Consider the following 24036-nt stretch of genomic DNA (forward strand, 5'->3'; position numbering starts at 1 on the left):
ACACACACATGGTTTCCATGTTTTATGGGGACTTTCCATAGACAATGACCTTTATATTGTATATTCCACCCCAAACCCTAAAACTTTCAGCATATATTATATATATATATATATATATATATATATATATATATATATATGTGTGTGTGTGTGTGTGTGTGTATGATGTATGTATGCATGCATGCATGCATGCATGCATGTATGTATGTATGTATGTATGCATGCATGCATGCATGTATATATTTAATAAAACACACATACACATATTCAAATACTATTGCTTGTGTAAAAAAAAAGATCTATGTATAATGCATTATAAAGGGTATTCATAATGTACGTTATAATGCATTACATCTTTTCATAAATAAATGTAACCAAAGTTAAAATGCATTATAATATTTTCAGATTCCTTGTTACATCTGAATTTGGTTGTTTGTCATATGTTTTAATGCATTACATTTAAAGGTGTGTGTTTAATTAATAAATAAGTACTATAATATATTATAAATGTGGATACAATTCATGAGACCATACAATGCATTATAAAGGTGCATTACAAGGCATAATGAATGCATTAAAAATTATTTTATAATGCATTATATATCAAGGCTTTAAGTAAAGTGTTACAGCGTTCTTTCACAGTGTTTATAAAAGATGTGACAAAGCGTCAAGCAATAAAAGCTATATCTTTCATCTAAATTTTGACATTGTCAATTATTGTTGACCGCCAAATTATGTGGTTGGGTTTTGGCTAGTTTCTGCTTGGCTTTATATAAAAACAGTAAAAGTCCATGGTATGTCCTCCTTATTTATCGCTAGGCAAAAGTGTTTGTGTGGGTTTGTACCTGCGATGATCTCCCTTAGTTTGGGATCCAGGTTGACAGTACAGGGCAGGAACATCTCGACATCACGTGCGGTGAGAACAGGGGTGTGCGATGAGAGAAACACCTCAAAACTGCGAATATCACCATCTATCTCCAACAGAGGCTCCACATCTTTAGTGGTGGGGATGTTTTTAGAAATCCTGCAATGAGATGGTGACCATTAAAATGGAGAATAAACAGCAAAGGTATACCAGTTTCAGAAATTCAACAGGTTTTGGGCCCAAAATGTCCCAGATATTTAAAATGTTGGGGTGGAGGTTGATGCAAATTAAATCTACAGCTAAATAAATATATAAAATATAATAATAATACAATTCTTACATGTGTAACTCCTGAAAATCAATTCCAGCATGTAAAAATTGGGGGTTAAATTCTGATTGATAGATTTACTATGATTTATGATCACGTTGTTTTAGTGTGTATTAATAATAACATTCAGATCTACTCGAAATCTCACTAGTCACAAGCTCAAGTTTTTAAGTGCATGTGGTTACTGCAGTTATTTCTCCACCACGATGTCAGGCGCTTTCAGATAAATGGTTACCCAATGCAATTTATCTTATTGAGCGTGGGAATTCATATCAAATAAATCTGAAGATTTGCTTCTGCTGAACGCAGACATTTTGCACACCCCATATTACTTCCTCTATCTTCTTATCTGCCCCTAGCCCACGCCTCTGTCTGGTAAGAAAGGCAAGCTGAATCTTTTTATTGGTCACAGTAAGTCCTTTTTCCACACTGAGCTCACCCTCTTCACAGTGCAATGATCAGTGCGTTGCCCCGTCCCATACCACTGGTTTAAGTAATCTGATTTTAGCTGTTTAAACTGGGCAGGAGAGATGACACTCAGATGACCTTTTGCTAAACTGAGATGGTGAGACAGTGTAAACAAACACTGATATCTAAATGTGAGAAGACGTATACCTGCAGGGAGCATCTGAAATGGTTAGTTCATCAAATAACCTCTGACCTGATATGCCACAACTATTTATACCATGCCCTAACCAGATACAACAAAGCACCACTATAATTTTGTTGGTTGTTTGGATGCTATTTCTGGAACGCAATGGTCCAGCCTAAACTGAGAGCTCATTGGACCAAAATTCCACTCCGCATGTATATTAAACATCAAAAATTGGATGAGCCATGAGAGATTGATTGTGGATGTTGAGGAAAAAAAAAAAAAAAAAGGAACATTCTTATTGTTAAAGGGGTACTTCGCAGACAAAAGAGGCTATCAAAAACTTGGCTGCCTATACACTAAATAAATAAAAATAATTGGTGCTACCCGACTAGAGAAAATACAGAAAAAAGGCAGTTGTCTTTCAAGATATCAGAGTAAAAGTTTATCGGCATAGTTATTTTCCAGTGAAGGATCCAGCGTGTTGTGGGTAGCGGCTAAAGGCTGAAAATCGTAAATACAGAGAGAACAGCAAAATGCAACAAAAAAATGAAATCTGAAAAACCTATGTGCTTGTAGCCAACATTTCAAACTGGATGACGGAGCACTAACACAGTGTTTTTATGCCAAACGGAGGGGGAAAAAATGAAAGTAACTGCCGTTCTGTCAGCTCCGTCTGAAGCAAAACACCGTTGCATACAGGTAAGAAAGCTGTTGCCATGGTGTTCCATTTTTACTATAATGCTTTTTAAAGAGTACACATGGTACAATACAATTTTCAGTGATAAACCTATCCTTACAATAACTGTCCTGTTAATAAAGCTCAATCGATCCGACTGTCTGTGGGCAGGGATACAAAAATGCCCAAGTATAATCGCGTAGTTTTCATGAAAGCCCTTGAGCTGTCAAAAGTTTTGCTGAAAAATAAACGTGAATTTCTATGTCCAGGTCACACAGAGAACGAGTAAACATTGTTAATTTACATTGTAACAATTCAAAGTGGGTTGAAATAAGTTACACTTTAATACCAGTGTTATTTTAGTATTATTTAAAATTTAGTATTTATTAAACATTTTAAATCAGCTTTTATTTTTCCAATTTTATTTAAATGTTATTTTTAGTTGCTTTAACTTTAAGGTACTTAAAATTTGGTAATTTTGTTGTGTGCTTTTTTACATTTCTATAGAGCTTTATTTATTTTTATTTCAGTTTTAGTAATTTTTTAATGAATCAAGTTAGTTGCCAAGGCAACATTTCTAAGTCATCTAAGATATTTATTTCAACTACAGAAAATTATTTTTAATGGCTTTATTTTTAGTTACAAAATAATTACACTGGTTAAGACAACAAAAAAAAAAAATCAAGTTAAAAACTACAATTTTTTCTTATAAAAATATATTCATTGAAACTTTGGAAGCCCTAAAATACAAACACAAAGAAATAAACAAGCCAACAAAATAAAACAAATAAAATAAAATGGAAAATTAACTAATAAATTAAGCCACATATAGACCGCTTTTATTAATTGTAATATAATACGTTTTAATAATCTTTATTATGCCTTCTGCGCCCCCGTGAAATATTATCAAGATTTTCCCATGAGATTTTGTTGCATTGCACAGCATTGCTCTCATTTGCTCTCAGTGTGGACAGAAAAATTGCTTGTTGGTTAGAACACAGTGTTATGGTCATTATGACCCGGATGGCATGTTAAAATATCATGTTCCAAAAGGTTTAAGTTTAGATGACCATTTTAGTTAATTGCTTTGGTCTCATCATCCTCTGATGGCTGTATAAATAGCGATGGTCACCAAATGACTCACAATTTCAGTCGAGAAGTGTGTGTGTTGGAGGGCGAGCGAGTGGCTGGGTGTGAGAGCAGATGTTGAAGTCATTGGACAAAGGCCCACACTGTGCTACAGCAGGCCTGTGTGTCAGCGGGTCAGAGTAGGATGCTGCGCTAACAGTCAGCTGACCTTCCGCATGATGGACATTAGGTAGAGGTCTCGTACTTAGGGTGGAGCTCAAGGACGTGATCAACATAAAGATCAAACTTGAGCGCAAACACATGCTTGCTTGTCTGTTCCACACACACACACACACGCAAAAGCATCGCTTTAGGAAGGGCTGAACAAGAGAGACGTGTGCTGGTGAGAGAGGGTTGGTTCATTTCCCACGCACTGGATTAAGCAGAACTGGGCAGATTGTGTCTCTTCCGAAATCCAGCTGGGCTTGTTTATTTGTATGTGTGTGTGAGCATGCTCACAGACAAACAGGAGCCAGTGACAAGAGCCTCTCAAGAGAACCAACTTCCTCTGTCACAACACACACGCGCACACACTTTCCACTGGCTTGGTTTTGAAGGAACCTGCTTTACAGATGAAGAAGATTTAAGAAAGATTAAAAAAAATATTAAACAATTCTTCAAAGCCAAGTATGTGTCTGTGAGACATATTTGATTAATTATCCCTGAATTAGTAAAGTAAGCATAGTCTTTTGACTTGCTTTTGAGTCTGGTCCATATTTGCTAAGACGAAAAGTGATCAACCATGGTTTGTTAACATATCAAAAGGGAGAATGTTAAGTATATGTCTTGAAGAAACAAGATTTGGCCATTGGCAAAGCTGCATTGTCAGCACAAAGTGCCCCACAATACAAGTTCATAGTAGCAAATTTGAATTGGACGTCCATAATGAAGGGTTTGTAATCCTGTAATTCTAAATAGAGATGTTTGTCGTTGACTTGTTTATGGAATACTAAAACAAACACGACAGTTTTCTCATCAACTGCTCACTGCACACTATTGAATGCATGTGTATTTAATCTGGCGTGTAGTGAGACAGTGCAAACACCCCGACACAGGCCTCATCCAAACACAACACCCAGACTAAAACATTAGGCGTCCATAAACACACCAGAATGACGATGTCATTCCAATGACTGGCTAAAACAAGACTAACCAGACGAGGAAGAGACACATCTGCATGTCTTCAGGGGAATTTTCACTCTTAGCCAGACCCAGGCCATCTCCCTACACAAATTATGTGCTGGTTCCCTTTGCCTTTACTTCAGCCTTTTGCGTTAGTCAGACTGGGTTGTTTTTACTGTGCTTTTTGCAGTCTTATTAAAATAATGGGAAGAGCAGAGCAGAATGAGATCAGGAAATGACACAAGCTGGACTCAAACTTTCATCACCCACATGAGCCTCGCAGTTAAATGTGTCAGAGCGTGTGTGTGGTGATTTCAAAATATTCTAAATTTAATTTCACATAGTTTTTTATAGTTTAAATAGTACTGTCAATAATAACACATTTTTCTGTAATTAATCACAATTAAAATCTTACCTATCATTAATGTTTTTGATACATTTTGTTTTTGACCAATGTAACCTTGTAAACAGTGCTTTAAGATTTTCAGGTAGGTCTAACAGGTAGGATATATACAGAAATTATGTAAAACACAATATATTTATATTATCAAATACTTCACAGTCTTCACTGCATAAACGATAAATTAAAAATATATTAATCCTTATTAAAGCTACAAAAGTTATTCACTCAAGAGAAGTGTGATTTTCTCTTTTTCTTTTGTTCTTTGATTATTCTTATGAAAGAGCAGCAGGTTTATTAGGCTGCGGTCTCTTTAAAGGGTTAGTTCACCCAAAAACGAAAATTCTGTCATTAGTTACTCACTCCATGTCGTTCCAAACCCGTAAGACACGTTTGTGTTCATCTTCGGAACACAAATGAAGATATTTTTGGTGAAATCCAAGAGCTCTCTTGACCCCTCTATAGACAGCAACGTAAGTAACACTTTCAAGCCTCAGAAAGGTAGTAAAATCATCCTGTGACTAGTGGTTTAACCTTAATTTTATGATGCGACATGAGTACTTTTTATGCGCAAAACCAAACAAAAATAACTTTATTCAACAATTTCTTCACGTCTGTGCCAAACTCCTAATGCAGTTTACGTTGTAAATACAGTGCAGCTCCCACGTCATCACACATATGCGTCGGTGCGCTCACGTGAACAGCATCGGCTGCCGTAGAACTCGAAAGTGCTGCACTGGTGCGTAAACTGCATAGGAGACCGACTCAGACTAGACTAAATTGTTCAATAAAGTCGTTATTTTTGTTTGTTTAGTGAAGTTTCCTACATATCTGCAAGCATATTATGGCATTTTTATGCATTAGTAAAGTGAAAAATGTATATACGGTACCTTTGAGACTTTATTTAACTTATTTAAGACTGCTTGCGAGGATACTCAGCAAAATGGGTATTTGGCATAATTTAGTTGGTTTTGTCCGTTCAAGCACTGTCTGAAACGTTTTCTGTGCTTACAAGTCTTGTGCGTCACACAGACAGGAGATTCACAGACACGTGCCAGTTCTGCACCGCGTTCTCTTGTGTGTCTTATCGCGCTTGAATTGTTTTTTGAATAAGAGCATTTTTCGTGATCATATAATGTAACGCTAGCCAAAGGAGGACAGGGAAAAAAAGGATGCAGCGTTAATTGCGTTACATATTTTTAACGCGTTAAACTTAAAAAATGAATTGCATAAGTTAACTTTAACAGCACTGAATTTAATAAATCAATATATGGAAACAAATACCAATGTAACAATATATTTAATCATACAAAAGCATTTTAACATGCATGCAATTTAATAGGGTTTGTGTGTGGGTTTTTTCTTTAAAGAAATTAATACTTTAATTCTGCAAGGTTCACATTAAATTGATCAAAAGTGACAGCAAAAATAATTATTTTGAACTAGAAATTTCTATTAAACAATTGATCAGGTTTTCACAAAAATATTAAGCAGCACAACTGTTTTCAACATTGATGATAATAATAAATGTCTTGAGCAGCAAATCAGCATATTAGAATGATTTCTGAAGGATCATTTGACACTGAAGACGTAATGGCTGCTGAAAAATCGAGTATAAAATTAAAATATTGATTGTGTTTACAGTGTGCAATATAACATGTGTTCATGTTTCGCGTGTAAAAAAAACAGTATTTTTCACACAATTTACTTATCTGTATACTGCTGTTTTCACTGTCCTCAAAACGGCTTGAAAGATTTCCCTGTTCTATGAAGTCCCTCCTTCAGAAACACGTAACGAGTTCTGATTGTGCCAGCGGTTCCCGTGTTGTGATTCGACAGCAGCTTAGCGCACGTTACCGGAAAGGTCACGCCTCTCACCATAACGGGGATGCATGCGCTCAATGATCTCTAAGTACAGCGTCCCTGGGAAAGCCAAACAAAGGTGACTTGACTCCGGGATGAAAATAACAGCGTCTCAATGACATGGCGACAAACAAACTATACAAACGCAACCGAACGCAACACTTCCTCTTATCCACGCGGGAGCAACAAGACCACGCCCCCTTTTTCGCGTACTCTTGTGGGCGGAGATTAGTCGACAAACTGTTCTACTGACGTAATTAAAGCAGGATGTACATGGATGTAGTCCCAACCGGCCGTTCGCTGTAGGCTTTGAAAGGGAACTTCTGTTAAATAAAATATCTCGCTTGGCATTGAACTTTGAGCTTTATAATTTTACAGGTATTATATATGCTCTAACAGCAACATTACACACTAACTAAAGTTTGAAAAATGGGATCACGAAGAACAGGACCTTTAAACGGCTTTATTTCTTGAAGGCAACATCTAGAGATATTTGGCTTAGATTGTCTATTAAAAATAGATTTTTGTTACTTTTTTTTTTTAAGTACCTTTGGTACACATGAGATACTTCTTTCAAAAACATTTGAAAAATCTTACCCACCCAACTATCGTGCCTGCCTTTCAGAAGTGAGGGGGATAGAAATGTCAGGTGTAATACCAGTTTTTGTCTAATTGACAGATTTAATTGATCTCATCTCTTGCTTTTAATTCAGTAAGATTTCAAATACACTGCTGAACAATAACCACTAATATGTATAATATTTTCCCCTATACTTTATGCCATGTAAAAAAAAATATCCCTGAATAAGGCAGAAAATATACAGTACCTATCAAAAGTTAGGAAACATTACAATTGTTAAATGTTTTTGAAAGACGTCTTCTGCTCACCAAGGCTGTATTAATTTAATAAAAATTGCGTGGTTACGTCTACAAATCCGTTTTGGACTTTCTGTGAGAGAGCGCCCTCCGGGTTCGAGTATGTGTTGTACGAGAATGTTAGCACTCCATAGTGTTCAGATCGCCTCATTTTTGTATTCAAATAAAATGACAGGTCATGTATTTTGTGTCTTTGAATTTAAATATAGATTTATTTACATTGGCTTCTACATAAACACACTTGCCAGTGTAACAGACGTAGGCCAGTAAGAGTGATGCGATTAACCTCGGGTGCGTCTCAATCAGCTCCCTAGTTCAGTAGTCAGGCGCCGGTTCGAATCCCGCACGGAGAGGGTCGACTAGGACCGGTGAGACCCGGTAAAAGTGAGGGGGATGAATGTTTTTTTTATTAAAAGTCCCTCCGTAATCTAGGCCTATGCCGCCTGATGAAGACCTGACTGATCGAAACTAGTGTGCTGTTTGAAAATACATTTTTGAGGCTGCAATTTCTGTGCGCGGACATTATTTTTCTTTGTTTATTCAGAATTTGTTTTTAAATCTCACAAAGACGCTCTTCAAAAGTGGTTTTCTTGGCCAACTGGAGATTCTAGTTAAACATTAAAGGTCCCATGGCATGGCATTTTTCTATTATTTTATAATGTTTCCTGAGGTGTATTTATATTGTTAGTATGATTTTTACATCATAAAATGTCATAATTTAGAAATAAAAGGCATTTTTTCAATACTGCTGTTTGCCCTGTGGCTGAATGCCCTGCTTCAAGAGGCGTGTCTGCTGTGAGACTTCAGTAAAAACGCCCACTGTTGTGATTGGCTGACATCTTTGTATTTTAAATGAGCGGAGGGGGCGTGGTTTAACTTGGTATACGAGGCACGAGCAGGCACGAGCTGCTGCCAGAGAGACGATGGACCTGAGTTCACTTCACATCAGTTCTCAGCATGTCTGAACTGTTGTAGTTACAGCATACGTATACTTCAGGTTATTAGTCTATTTCTAGTCGGAGGGACTGTCACTCATGTCAGAAAGTTAGTAACTTTAGTAAATTATGGATCAGCGCTGACTGGAGACGCGAACCGTTTAGAACGATTCAGTCCGATTTGGTGAACTGATTCGGTTCACTAAAAAGAACAGGTTCAAAAGAAAGATCGTTCGCGAACCGGACATCACTAACGTACCAGAGACGGAGCTCAGCGATCGCTAACAAAGTTATTTATAGTACCTACTGAGTTATGAGAGCGCTGTCTGTCAGCGCGAGTTTATTGTGTTTGTATTTGAGAGTTCTGAATAAACACGAGTCCCAGTCACACCGAGTCCGTCTTCATCATTATTACCAACTTTGTAACACATGCAAAGTACCATTACAGCTGTCGAGATGAACGAGTTAAAAGTAAGTGTTGATAATAGCATTATTTTTAAAATAAAATAAAAGCGTCATTGACGCGCGTTGAGTACACAGCGCAAACAAAGACACAACAGCAGTAATCGAATGTAATCCAGTTTATTGTGGGGCTAGGCTGGCTAGCCCGAATATGCTCACGCTTACCCCCCTTCTGCTTAATCTCGCGCCGCGTTTGGTGCCTCCGCTGTGGGCCAGATGCAGTACTGGGGGTCGGGGATGTTGAAGGCCAACGGCCAGTGCAGCCCGAGCTTCGGCGTGTGTGAGGCCGATGTTGAGCAGAAACGACTGTATGCACATTTTAGAACCAATAGACGTGACGAGGACGTACAAAAACACTGACTCACAAGATAGAAAACACCGTTCTGTCTGGAGAGAGAGAAGCCGCATTGTGTGCACGAATAATAAATAATTAGCTACACATCAGAAATTACTGATCACAGATCAGAAGGACCTGAAAAAAGACTTCTGTTTTCATTTGTACATCCAAACACTGAGAAACTGCCAGCATTCACTCGTTCACAAGGAACGATCTCTCGAGCGTTTGCATGGGTGTGACAGATTCTCTGGGTGGAGGAAAGGGAGGTAACCGTTCCTGCTTGGACGTCAAACCAGGAGACTTCAGGATTGGCTAGTCTGGCCTGTCATTTTCTCAAAGGCAGAGAGAGACAGCCAGAACTCGGGTTTACACCGATCAACATTTCTATCCACTTGGGGACAATATTCAGGCTAGGGGAACTCATATTAATGTTGAAAAACCTCATAAAATGAAAATTTCATGCCATGGGACCTTTAAGCCTGATTAAGCATCTTTTCATTGGTCATTTCAATGCACAAACAACAGGAAATAGTCATTTAGTACATTCAGTCCAGGATAAAAAGTTGCCAAAAGTGGAGATGTACGTTTGATGGTTATGGATATGATATGCGTATAGTTTTATATATATATATATATATATATATATATATATATATATATATATATATATATATATATATATATATATATATATATATATATATATATATATATATATATATATATATATATATATATATATATATATATATATATATATATATATATATATATATATATATATATATATATATATATATATATATATATATATATATATATATATATATATATATATATATATATATATATATATATATATATATATATATATATATATATATATATATATATATATATATATATATAGGAGATTCACATATTAAATATACATACACACAAACATCATGTTGTGGAAGCTAGTACAAAGCTAATCTTTCCTCAGCTGTACACATCAGCATGCTAAGAATACCATTTATCAATTGAAGCTGATGTAATTCTTCCACCAGAAAAAGACAGCTTTTGAAGATGCTGGGAGAAGTTGGCTGCGACATCAAGTGATTTGTTTAGCAATTACTTTTGACATTCTTGCCTTTGCTACGAGAGAAAATTGCAAAGGAAAAAGTGCTATCATTCATCTGTCATGGAAGCACTGGGAATGAGGGAAATTAAGCTTTGCCGTTCAAGATACTTGCCATTTTAAAAGTGCACACAAAGATAAAAGCACATCAAGAATACCAAAGGCATTTCAAACAATACTGCTATTGATCATGCCTGTGTTGCATCATTCGGGCTAGCGGCGTGGCTGCCTTAAATGTTGAGCACTTGAGAGGGCTCTCGTCGGGTTTATCCAAATGCTAATCGATCCCAAAGCTGGCTTAGCTTCCCCCCCCCCACCCCTCCTCTTGTTCTTTTTCAAAGACTCCCACACAAAGCAGCTGACGGGAAAGAGTATAATTCTCCCACTATTTTCCCCTTTGGCCGGTGCTGAATGTGGCACTTGACTTTGCTTACAGCCACCCTTGTGTGGACAGTTTGATGACGCTCAATGAGGCCCAAACACGGTGATGCCACCCTGCCCTCTATAAGGGGACAGAGACACAAATGCCAACATGCATTTATTTTCTGAGCTCCATAAAGATGATCAATGTGCCCACCATGGAAAGAACAACAGTTGGCAGATTTCATATGATAGGTGAATGGAGTGTTCAGTGTTGCGAGAGACGGGATGGGTAGGTGGGCACATGGAGTACATATGGGGGGGTTTGGGTTGTGGCGAAATGACCTTAGTAGATATTTGACTTATTTAGATCTTGGTAGAATTGTATTCGCATTTTATCCAATTAGTTCAAGCACATTTTTATCTTTGGCAGAGTTATGCTGTTCTAAAATCACAAATACATAAGGACTGAAATAAACTAAGCAGTGCAAGAACCCAGATAAACCTCCAATCTAGCAGCCAAACTCCCAGAAATGAGAAAACTCATCTATAAACAAAAGTAAAGCTCAGAAACTCTAATGAACTTTCATGGGATTTTCCCCCCATTCATGAAAGCTAAGAGCTGCCCCAGAGCAGCAGTGGAACAAAATTTTACTGGAAAACAATAGATATTAATAGAACGAAGTCTAATGATGTTGGTTACTGGCAGGTAAAGCTTTGAGAGTACCTTTAGCCAATAATAATCAAGCAGACTGACATTAACCTGATCAAAGCGACAATGTTCTATTTTTACACACCCCAAGAGACGTCAAACATCCAAAACAGAACCATATGATCAATTGAACAATGTTTTTACCCTTTGATCAGATTTTAGAGCATATACGCATTTTGACTTTTTTTGACATTTTGAGTGTGTCCTCTGCGCATGTTCCAGGAATTGATTGCAGTAACTGGACGGTGCACTAGGTGGAACTACACGACAGTTGGGCCGCCACTGTCAAGAAGAAGATGAAGAAGAAGAAGAGAAAACAGCAATAAAAACAAGAGTGAAAACAACTCCGAAAGGTGGAAGTGCAAGGAGGTGGTCAGAAGGTACATGTGCTTGTACGTAAAGATGGCAAAATGATCTGTACTCTTCAACTAGCATAGATTTAGGAAAAACATGCCAGTTCATCTGAATTTGAGGTGCTTCGGAAAGTTCACTAAAAACAGCAAGGTACCACTTAAAGCGTACTATTCTTGCTAAATGTAGATGTCAAAATCAACTGATTAAAGATGGTTGACAGGATTCTTTAGGCTTTTTTTGCCTTTGTAAGTAGACCATCATCTTCCTATAAAGCTCTTTATATGACCTCTACCTTAGAGTTGCATTACGCATAACTGAAAGGTTTTGGAGCACATCCTTCGGTTTTACACTAACGTTCTCCCCTTAGATTTGCTGACACAACAACTTAGGGTTTCGGGTGTCAATTTCAGTTCCCCTGGTGATTAAAGTGGTAATTCACCACTGGCAAGATGGGCTTTTAATAAAACTTAGCCATCTATGTAGTAGATTGTAGATCGGTGCTAAAAAGAGAAAAAAGCCTGTGGCGTTCCCTTTCATCTGAAAGGTCTGGAAACTTCGACATTCATAATGGACTGGACGCCACCACTCTGTCAATCCGACTGTTCGTGGACGTGGATACAAAAATGCAGAAGTACGATATGTAGTTTTAACAAAAGTATCCTTTCGCATCTTCCGGCAGACATTTGACAGCATCAGGGCTTTTGTTAATAGGTAGATCTGCATACAGGTAACATGAAGAAAGAGTACACATTGTTAATTTGCATATACTACAAACATTGTAACAATACAAAGCTGGCTGCAAATCAGCAAACTTGAAGCCCTAAAATGGGTAAGCCGACATGATGGCTTTCTTTTACTCGCAATAATGGCCACGAAAATGGAACTCATGGCACAGACCTGCAGAGCATCACAGAAACGATCCAGAGAGCACCTTTAAATCCCTCTGTGCAGCACACAGCCTCTTCCCTAGTTTCAAACTCATCTCATCCATCTGGAGGTCACCCAATAAATGCACTCCCTATCTTAGATTGGGCTTCTCTCCTTTGGGGAATAGATGGGGCTTTCAACCGCCTAATCATTTATAGAGCCTCTGGGCAAATAATGGCTGCACTTTTTAAATTACTAAGTTTACCTCTTCCACCAAAGAGTTCTTGAAGGATCAGGTTCATGGACAAAAGCGGAGGAGAAAACACATCGAGATGCTAGAGACAAGACCGGTACGTGACAAAAATACCAATTCACAGGAAAGTGAGAAGTCCCAACTCAAAGGCAAAGGGTTCAAAAGAGCAGAAGAAAGGAAGCCGTGTGCTTTTCAGAAGAATTACTTAAAGGCTTATTAGGCTTTTCGCATAAAGGAAATCACATAAATGTGCTTCAGAAGGCGCTTTTATCTCCCAACGTAATTGCGACTGAAATTACAATAATTGTACCAATTAAAGTAATCCTGAATGAACAGTATGTCATCTTAATGTTTTAGTACTTGGGAGAAGAGTCTGTCTAATTAGCTCCAATAGCCTCGCACACATTCACTTCGAGTGTCATTAGTTAGAAAGTTTCGCAAAAAAAAAAAATCACTTTAAATCCTGGATTTGAAGCCCTGCACTGAGAGCCAATTGTTCCCTCAAAGAATAAGCCGAGCATTGTGACAGGAAGCATTGTGAGCGGGACGAGCCTTTCGAAAAGTGCAAGGCTTCCATGTTCTTTTTCTTTCACCCAGGAATGTCACACAGAGTTGGCAGCCAAGGAGATGCCGAGAAGTGTGGACGAAAGGTGAAGGGGTGTGTCCACCTTCCTGCGTGTTCACATTGAATCCCTCCAGCAATTGGTCGTTTTGAAGCGTGCCACGCCAACTCTCCTGGTGGGTTAATTAACAAGGGCTGCTCTTGGAGTAGGGGAGGAGGGGACATATGTTACCGGGCCAGAGCCGGCTGATAAGGGGAGGGCAGACTGGGCATGGTACCCGGCCCAGTCAGGTTCTATCATACCATCCTGGCACAAGCCGGACACCAGATGTCAGAGCAGAACCGACTCGACGGGCCACACCTCGTAACAAGCGCAAAACCGGAGCAAAGTTCCATAAATAAACTCCCAGTGGACCTGACTCTGCTCAAAAAGTCCACTACAGATCATGGCCATCAGCCACCACAACATCTCTCAAACTCACTCGCTCGCTTTCCATTTTGACTCCCGCCTGTTTGCTTTTTATGGTAAACCGGCCCAAATGTGTCTCACTATAACCAAGACGTTCTCGGCCCAAAATAATGGCGGTAAAGACCAAAAAACAACTGTGACTCATGGTCCTACAGAATGGAGACCATTAAGTTCAGACTGAATGGCCTTCACAGTGAAACAGAGAGTGACTGAAGTGAGAGTGTCAATGTCGGGAAGAAAGGTAATTGGTTGGATATTTTCCTTTCAGTTTGTTGGTCTTGTTCGTGAGTGAGAGTTTGAGTAGTTTTACTCAAAATACAGAGGTACAAACACACTTTCCTCTGGTCAAGGTGGTTTATAGACCTAGTGGTTATAAGCCAGTGTACATTAAGGACAAATAAATCCTTGCGTTTTGTCTGTGTGGTTGGATTACTGTAGCCTGTCTTAAATGTTAATCATAAAACAAGCTGATGTTATTAACAGATTATTCACATTCTGGTGCAGATTAAAGGGCCGGATCACTAGGGGACTGGAGAGTTGTTTCCATACTACAGACAATAAAAGACTTAACACTCCTACCTAAGCTAGAAACATACTGGTTTACAATGTACATAAACAGAGAAGCTAGGACAAATAATAAAATATATACAAATATATATATATATATATATATATACAGTTTACATATCTATATCCGTTTTTTCTCATAATTCAACAAAAATGTGTATGCTTTTGCAAAAATTGTACATAGTTTTTGAAAAAGTTATCAAAAGTCATGAAATTTCAATGGCATTGACTACTGAAATGTTAGTATTTTGACAACCATAGTCTTAAAAAAAACAACAACAAAAAACAAACAAACATATTACTAAGACCAGAGGTGGACAGTAACAAAGTACATTTACTTGAGTACTGTTCTTAAGTACACTTTTTGAGTATCTGTACTTTACTGAAGTATTATTTTTTGGGGAAACTTTTACTTTAACCTCACTACATTTGAAAGACAAATATTGTACCTTTTACTCCACTACATTTCTATCAAGGTCCTCGAAGTCAAAAGTCGTTTCTGTAGCAGCTTTGCAAGTCAGTGGATGATTTTTTTTTTTCTTTAAAAGTTTTTTTTTTTTTTTTGCAAAATGTAAATGTCTGCGAGAAAGAGAAGCATTGACATATGGATGAATCTGAAAAAGCATGATGAAAGAGTTCAGTTCAGTTTGTTTTTTGTGCCTCTGAGATGCCAGAGCTCGAGTACGGAATAGAGCTTTCTTTTGTGTTTTTTTCGCACTTTAAAAGACCAAAACACACAAAATGTAAATTTTCATTTTGGAAAGTATTCACGTAAACAAAGTTTATTATGTCTTAAGTGAACGTAAACAGTTGGGGGAATATCGGATGTGTATCAGTGTGTAGGATTTGTGCATTCTGCCTTAAAGCAGCAGCTTTGTAAAAAGCTTTGTAACTTTTAAGTATTTAAATAAGTTAAAGGTGGTCGTATGGAGCATCACTGACTGGCTTAAACCACCATGGCATAGCGTGCATTTATACAACAATGCAACAATAATAAAACAATGCATTAACATAAAAAAGGAAATTCACTTTTGATACTTAAGTACTTTTAAAAGCAAGTACTTCTGTTATTTTACTTAAGTAAAAATAGTTTTTAACAACTTTCACTTGTAACAGAGTAATATTTGACCAGTAGTACTTTTACTTTCACTCAAGTAATGGAGTTGTGTACTTTGTCCACCTCTGACTAAGACTAAGATTACTAAAATGACTAAAGATTAATTACTATGAGTAAGAGATCCTCTCACAAAAATTCCCCCAAATATAAACTTTTGTTTCACTAGAAGATATAAAGAAATTGAGTCATATTTCTCTCACTTGACTATAATGCAATTGCAGAATTAATATTGCACAATTTGACACTGACACTTTGTCTGATATCTAAATCTATAAAAGGTGCAATACCTATAGAATGCACAAATATGCATTTTGTCAATTTGACCTGTCAGTCATCGGAAGCCATGTCTAATTTTTGGTCAGGTTTAGGGTCATGTCCATCAAGCTCAGTTCCTTAGTTCACACAGGATGTATTGTTGTATTCAGAACACATATCTCTGGACACATTTTAGAAAGTGTAGCTATTTGTTATTTAAAAGAAAAGTGTTCAAATGCATTGCTCATGTGAGATGCTGTAGGAACAGCCAGATGTGACAGCAATCAACAACAACAATAATAATCATCATCATCATCATCTTGCTTTAATATTTTGTAGCAGCAGTGTTCCTAATGCATTAAAAATGTATACACCCTTTGCATTCCAGGGTCTGTTTGAAGCTGGTGGAACGCAAGCTTATAAAACTCATAACTTAATATTTTTCAACTAAACCCATATTGTATCTGACCAGTAACCTCTTATTAATGAGTGAATGCACACGTGTTTTAAAAAGGTATGAATGTTAACATGCTATAACTTTAAAATATTTTTCCTTTTTTTTATAAAAAGGGGTACATTTTAATTTCACATTTTTCAAGAACTACAGCAAAAAAAGTGTGATGCAAGAAAATATATTTTTTAAATAAATTTTTATGAGAAATGTTATTTAAATATATAATTAGATGGAACAAATAAGAACATATAATATAAGAATTACCAGTATATGAACTCGATTGACTTCAAATGGATTCAATTAAATTCATTTAAACTTATAACTCATGACTGCTCAAAACAGTTAATAAAAATTTATTAACAGAAGTAATCAATTTTAAATAAGAAGTAATTTGAGACAAATCTAACTGATAAATGTAAAATAATAATAATAGTAATAATAAGTTAAGCTACAGGTTCACTTTTGGGACTCGAACGCAAAATGTGTAACAATTCTGTTTAAATGGTAATTACCTTTTTTTGTTAAAAATATCTGAATAAAATAAAATAAATGGTGTTTTGTATTTTTGTCTTAACACACAAACAAAATGTATATTTATTATGTACCTCTTCCAGGTCAAAATGGACCTGAATGCAATAGAGAAGTTAATTATTTTTATTTTATTTTAACCTGAGACGGCTTTCCTTCCCTGAGAATGAAAAAAACTAGTCAAATTCAATTCAACCATCCTGACTAATTCAGGGTTCCCACTCTTTTTCAGCAACCATTTTCCAGTACTCTTCCAGGATATTTTCAATTTTACTACGGCGGGAATAAAAGACAAGGATCATGCCAAATATTGCTTTCTAAGTCTTTAAAAGCCGTACAGTTTTTTGCCAATACTTAACAATCCAGCATTTTTCAATATGAGTTCTTAATCATACATTATGACTATGGAAGCTTGTTTACAACACCACAGAATAGAAAGAAAAGGTAATTGTGACTTTTTATCTCGCTATTCTGACTCTCGCAATTCCGAGTTTACATATTTGTGATATAAACGCGAAAATTGTCGCAATTCTTTTTTCCACAGAATTGGACTTTATAACTTGCAATTGCAGTTTAGATATCACAATTCTGAGAAAAGAAGTCAGAATTGCAAGATATAAACTCGCAACTGCGCAAAAAAGTCAATTGTGAAGAAAAGGGCAGAATTGCGAGTTTATCTTACAATTCTGACTTCTTTTCTCAGAATTGTGATATCTAAACTGCAATTGCAAGTTATAAAGTCCAATTCTGTGGAAAAAAGAATTTTTTCGTTTATATCAGAACTTTATATTTGTTTATATGTGTTTATATTGAGAACTTATGACTTTTAACTATTCAATCTATTAGTATTTGTAACTGTAGCACTTTGAGATTTGTTCCAAATTTAAAGTGCAGTACAAATAAAATGTATTATTATTATTATTATTATTATATCACGAAATTCTGACTATATCTTGCAATTCTGACTTTATAACACACAAATGTGACTTTATATCAAAATTATGTGATTAGGTAGCAGCTTACGAGTTAACATTCACTGCATACATTCAAGCAGTTAATAGCATTAGCTAACTGCTGCAAGTGGCAACACAAGACTAAACATCATTATTCAAAATACTACTCACACGTATCAAACTCAGCATTCCTGAACATGTGCTTTCTGCAACTAGCGCTAATTGTTTGGGCCAGCGATAAACTCTTTATACTCGGCTAAAGAAATAACTTTTTTTTTTTTTTTTTTTCCCAGACAACAACAAGATTTTCCAGGACATTTTACATTTTCTCTAATTTTCCATGTGTTTTCCAGGACTGGAAAATGTGTCATCAATTTTCCAGGTTTTCAAGGTTCTCCAGGACGAGTGGGAACCCTGCTAATTCTTAGTAACGAGGACACACTCAAATGAGTTTTTGGTCTGTCTTGCATTGTAGTGTTGGTTTTACGGGTTATGTTGTGCAAACTGCTTGAAAGAAATGTCACACACACACACACACACACACACACACACACACACACACACACACACACACACACACACACACACACACACACACACACACACACACACACACACACACACACACACACACACACACACACACACACACACACACACACACACACACACACACACACACACACACACACACACACACACACACACACACACACACACACACACACACACACACACACACACACACACACACACACACAGAGTGAAAACTCAGTCTCATAATGACCTACCATGGACCATTGCTGCAATGTTACAAAGAGGGGATTTCGCCACTTCTCTCTTCTAGGAATTTATGTGTGTATGTGTTGTGCGCGAGAGAGAAAGGGAGAAGGATGTAAAAAAAAAAAATCCAAGCTAAACTGGGCAACACACCCACACACACACACAATATGTCCCATTTCCCAAGCAAATTATATCAGTCCATCGGCCTTTACAGACTATCACAAGAGCGAACACAAGCCTAGCCCTTGTGACTGTGATTGAGAACGACAGCTGACCTATGAAACTCACTCACCGGCAGTACGGTGCTTTCTGATTGGCTCTTACATCAGTGCGTAACACATCCTCACCAAACACCCGTCCAGATCACTCTGGTCATGAGATTAACGGGCCTAAAACCCCTCCAAGATCTACCGATAAACAGCTTTGTGGGTAACTGTTGAAAACCCAAATGAGAAGTGGCTGCTAAAGCGGACCGGACACCAAGTGGACACACGCAGGTCTGTGTCTACGCTGTTCGATGTGACTCACCCTCATCTCTATAAAAAGCAAGCAAGTGCGTGGCCATGTGACCTCAAGAGTGCAACAGAAGGAAGAGAAAAAAAAAAAGCACCAGTAGGTTTGACTGTTTCTTATCTGAGAAACATCTGTGACAGATAACAGAACATGTCAGGCCTCTATTTTAACATCCACAGTGAAAGATTCGCCGCCGCCGAAATGCAGTGCTAGTGTGGACACGAGGAAATGAAAGGTATTTCGGGGTATGAAAGAGGAGAAAAACGGGTGAGACGAAGCGCTAAAGGGCATCATGGGGGCTGGGAAAGAAAGAGCGATGGTGAGAGAGAGCAGATGCTGACACTGAGATGCTCTGACACTTCTACAGCCCCAGAAGTCACAGCATGTTAGTGCAGTGTGACAGAGCAACCTTTAAAGGCCAAACACTGAGCATCAGCAAACCTAACGGCCTCAACATCTCCCCTTCCAGCATTTACACACACATACACACCCACCCCTCGAACGCTCTAGAGAGGATGCAGCAGAAGTAACTGCGATTGTGTTGCATGTTTAGCGACATCAAGTAAACAAGACAATTGTTAAAGAGTGACAGTCTGTTAGTCAGGCAGCGACTGAGCATCATTCTTTTTGTTTTGCTTTTCATATATGAACACCCTGCTGTAAGTAAGTGGCTGAAAGTAAAGATCAAAGCTTGAAATACTTCATGGTACATCATACCCAAATAAGAGACATCCTGATTTATAGGAATTGTGCTGCGGACCAAATATGAACTAGACATTTCCTACTGCCACCTGCAGGTTGCACCAATTATTACACTGAAAAACAAATCAATTGTATGGGAATTTTTTGTGCAATATGCATCAACAAAAATACCCCACAACATCTCACTAGGCGAGATGTTGTGAAGAAAAAATAAAAAAATAAAATAATTAAACAGAACAAGTAAATAAGTACACAACTAATTAATAGATAAATAACTAAATAAAGAGCTCAAATAAATTATAATATGTATTTATTTAGTTCTTTAAATCTATTATTTATTTAAAAAGTATAATAAATTCCTTCTTATAATGTTTGTACAGTATGATGTGAGGTACAGAGGATGAGTACTGTAAGCTGACCTCTCATAAATGGTCTTCATTGTGACCTGATCTGAGACTCCATCAGTTTCCTCCAGAAAGAGAATGATCCAGGATGTACGGTATGGCCACTCCTCTGTCAGGTTGATCCAGGATGCCAACCGGTCCCAGTTAAAGATGATTTGATTGGCTCGAAGTAGGCGACCTATCAAAAGAAACTTCATTACCATTATATATTTGCAAAGCAAGTGCTTATGTCTTTAACATGCCACAATCAATAATAAATGAACGAAGCTACAATAAGGGTCACTCTGACCTGTGACTGACACTATGTTGAGCAGCCTCCTCATCGTCTGAGGGCTGATGTCACTGAACCAGTCTTCAGTGACCAGCAGCTTGGTCAGGTCAAAGGACATCTGTCGCGTAACTGAGCGCTGCATCTGTCTCCTGCGGTACGTGTCCTATACACCAATATGCAGAGAACTCAATGTCAGGAGGCCAACAGAGGGTGTGAAACCTGTAGGTCACTTTAGCACACGCAGTATTGACGGGTCGCTTTAGCACATGGTCATGTACCTCTGAACTTCAAATACATTTACAACCTGTTTTACAACAATAACAGTGTTTCCATAAGATCTATACAATTTATTCACAGAGCGGTCTCTCTCTTTTGTACGGAAGCCCTAAGAGGCCATGGGTTAATATTTTTTTTCTTGTTTTTTCGTTATCATGATTTAAAAAGGTAGGCAATTTGTTTTTTGTAACACTTTTTGTTAATGGATGAAACTCTCTTCACATCCTGATAGAAATCATATAGAAGTAGAAGAATAATAGAAGTGGTCTAAATATTAAAACATGTACATATATCTTCTGTGGAAATCACAGGACCAAAAAATGTTCGTCCAATCACTGTATTTGGTCCGAATGCAATGATACGATGCCCTACCTGCCTGTCAACATATGAATTTTCATCCCTCCACACACCCTGCTCGCGCAGACATCACACATCATCAGCGTGTTCAGACAGTATGCAGTAGACAGGCAGTCAACCGAGCGCAAAAAAACCACCTTATAAAGTTCCTCCTCAACCAGAACAATGGGTTTTTGCTGCGTTGACGCGATTTCATAACCGTAATTAAGAGATGGCAACCCGTGATGTTCCACCCAATGTTCACGTCCTCAGACTCGGATTTATGCATTATTATGTCAACACTATCAACGGCAAAATTAATCTGCAGCAGTCAGGTGGTACATGTAGAGCTCTGCAAGTTTAATGCCATGTGCTTTGAGACATGATGTAATTTAACTAGGGCTGTCAACGTTAACGCATGCGATTAATTTAAAGTCCTTAACGCGTTAAAATAATTTAAATGCAAATAAATCACAGAAGTACGTGAATCTGCGTCATTAACGTAATTTTCGTCACGCAGTTAGATGATGTTAGAAGTCCAGAGTTTATCACAATCCCACTGAACAACTACAGCACCTGTAACCCTGAGGAAATGCCCATTCTAACTCTTTAACTTGATTCTGCTTCTCTGTTTGTGATCAGGCCATTTAAAGCTGTTAAACTCTGGGAAAGTTTTCAGTGACCCAGCAATCGAATTCATTCAAACAGTCCAAAACAGCGCTAATGTAAAGACGGCCAGACTGATACATCAGACATAGAGAGAATAGAGACTCGCATTGTGTTTTTAGTTTATTGTTCGTTCCAGTGTGCTTTGCTATTGTTTCTGAAGAACGCAATTTTGGCGACGTACCGGAGTCGTACAGTAAACGCGTGAGTGTCTGAAACAAACCATGTGTGTGCGCGCTCTCGATCACGGACCTCCCTATGCACACAGTACATTCGCGTCGTTTCCACACACACTCAGGAAGGATAATGTTTGCTTTGTTATATGTACGTTGTTGTGATTAGTAATCGTAGGTTTATTCAGTCAAAGGGGTTGATTTAGGAGTTGTTTTGTCACTGTGTGGTCCTGTTCGGTCTCTCAGTTTGACATCTAAAATGAAAACTAAATCTCTTTGTTGTTGCTCTGTACACATACTATACACTGGATTCTGTAAAGTTTTTTATGTAATGTTATTTTCATGGCTGCTTAGGTGTGTATAAATGTATTATATAAAAGAAGTATATGGACTCCTTATATTTGGTTATTTGGTGGCCTTTTGGAGTCTCCAATGATCCTTGAAGCTTGCAGAAAATACAGTTTTGTGAGAATCACCCTTCAATATGATTGTTTACTTTGGATATATATATATATATATATATATATATATATATATATATATATATATATATATATATATATATATATATATATATATATATATATATATATATATAATATTATATTATATTATATTATATTATATTATATTATATTATATATATATATATATATATATATATATATATATATATATATATATATAATTATGACAAAATTTAAGTGTTTAATGAGAGAAATGCTGTATGATTAATTTCACGATAAGTGTACATTTCTAAATTATTGACAGCCCTAACTTTAACGTCTCATGCAGGGTTTTTCCTGGGTCAAAAATGGTCTTCGGTGGTGTCTGACAGACATGGTCATCCACACACACAGTAAAAAAGTCCTCTACCTACGTGATCTGTGAGCACAATACTGACAATACATTTAAAATAAATACAAAGAAACCGTTTGTAATTTTTCCTTATCTTATTGTGACATCTGATATTATGTATGATCTCTACCTTGATATTTGTTTCTTTTGATCCTCATTTTTTACAATATTTACTGATAATTGTTTTGGTATAATCATATCAATATTAAAAAGTAGCATTAAGAAATTAACAAATAGCCTAATTTTCTACCATATACAATTTTGTAAATTTATCAGCTAGTTAACAACTTTGTTCTGGTCTCACCTAACTCCAGTCTACACTAAATTATATTTCACTACACATTGTCAACATAAATAAGCTGAATGACTGTGGATGATTAAACTAATTATTACTATCCACTCTTGCTAAATTGGGTAAGCACACTTGTGTTCTCATCTCAGATGTGTTCTGAGTAAATGAATATACTGATTCGTTCGTTCAGTGTTGGACGGATCAGTTGTTCTAACCAGTCGCTAAAATGATTTGATTCAAAGGAGTCATTGGTTCGCGAATCGGACATTAGCAGACACGTTGTGTGCGAATCCCGTCTGTTAGAACATCGCGAAAGATTTGTCAATACAGAATACACTTCATAACAGAATATAATGTTTTCCCGTTTATTGAAACTATGGTTTATGTCAGCTGGTCAGAGAAGAGTCAATGTTTTTTGAGCGCAGTTCACACCCAGCGGTAATTCAAGGAAAAAAATGTCCGAATGCGGCACGTGCAACATGGATTCGGTCTTCCGACCTTTTGATTTTGATTAATATGTGAAATATGAGCCAATTTGTGAAATATGATTAGACATCGACAGACAGAGAGAGAGCGCGCGCGCGGGAGAGGAGCTCTCTGCTCG

General features: G+C 37.2%; 1 protein-coding gene across 1 annotated transcript in view; it reads right to left on the reverse strand.

Annotated features, from left to right (window-relative positions):
- kidins220a (kinase D-interacting substrate 220a) overlaps positions 1–24036 on the reverse strand; it is a 57546-nt gene that overhangs the window by 16326 nt on the left and 17184 nt on the right. The window contains exons 20-22 of the mRNA XM_079833996.1: positions 20850–20994; positions 20576–20738; positions 850–1024 (exon numbers count right to left, since the gene is read on the reverse strand). Coding sequence (XP_079690122.1) covers positions 850–1024; positions 20576–20738; positions 20850–20994 — 483 coding nt within the window. The remainder of the gene's footprint in view (positions 1–849; positions 1025–20575; positions 20739–20849; positions 20995–24036) is intronic.

Source organism: Gobio gobio (assembly GCF_949357685.1).
Source record: "Gobio gobio genome assembly, chromosome: 13".
Lineage (NCBI taxonomy): Eukaryota > Metazoa > Chordata > Actinopteri > Cypriniformes > Gobionidae > Gobio > Gobio gobio.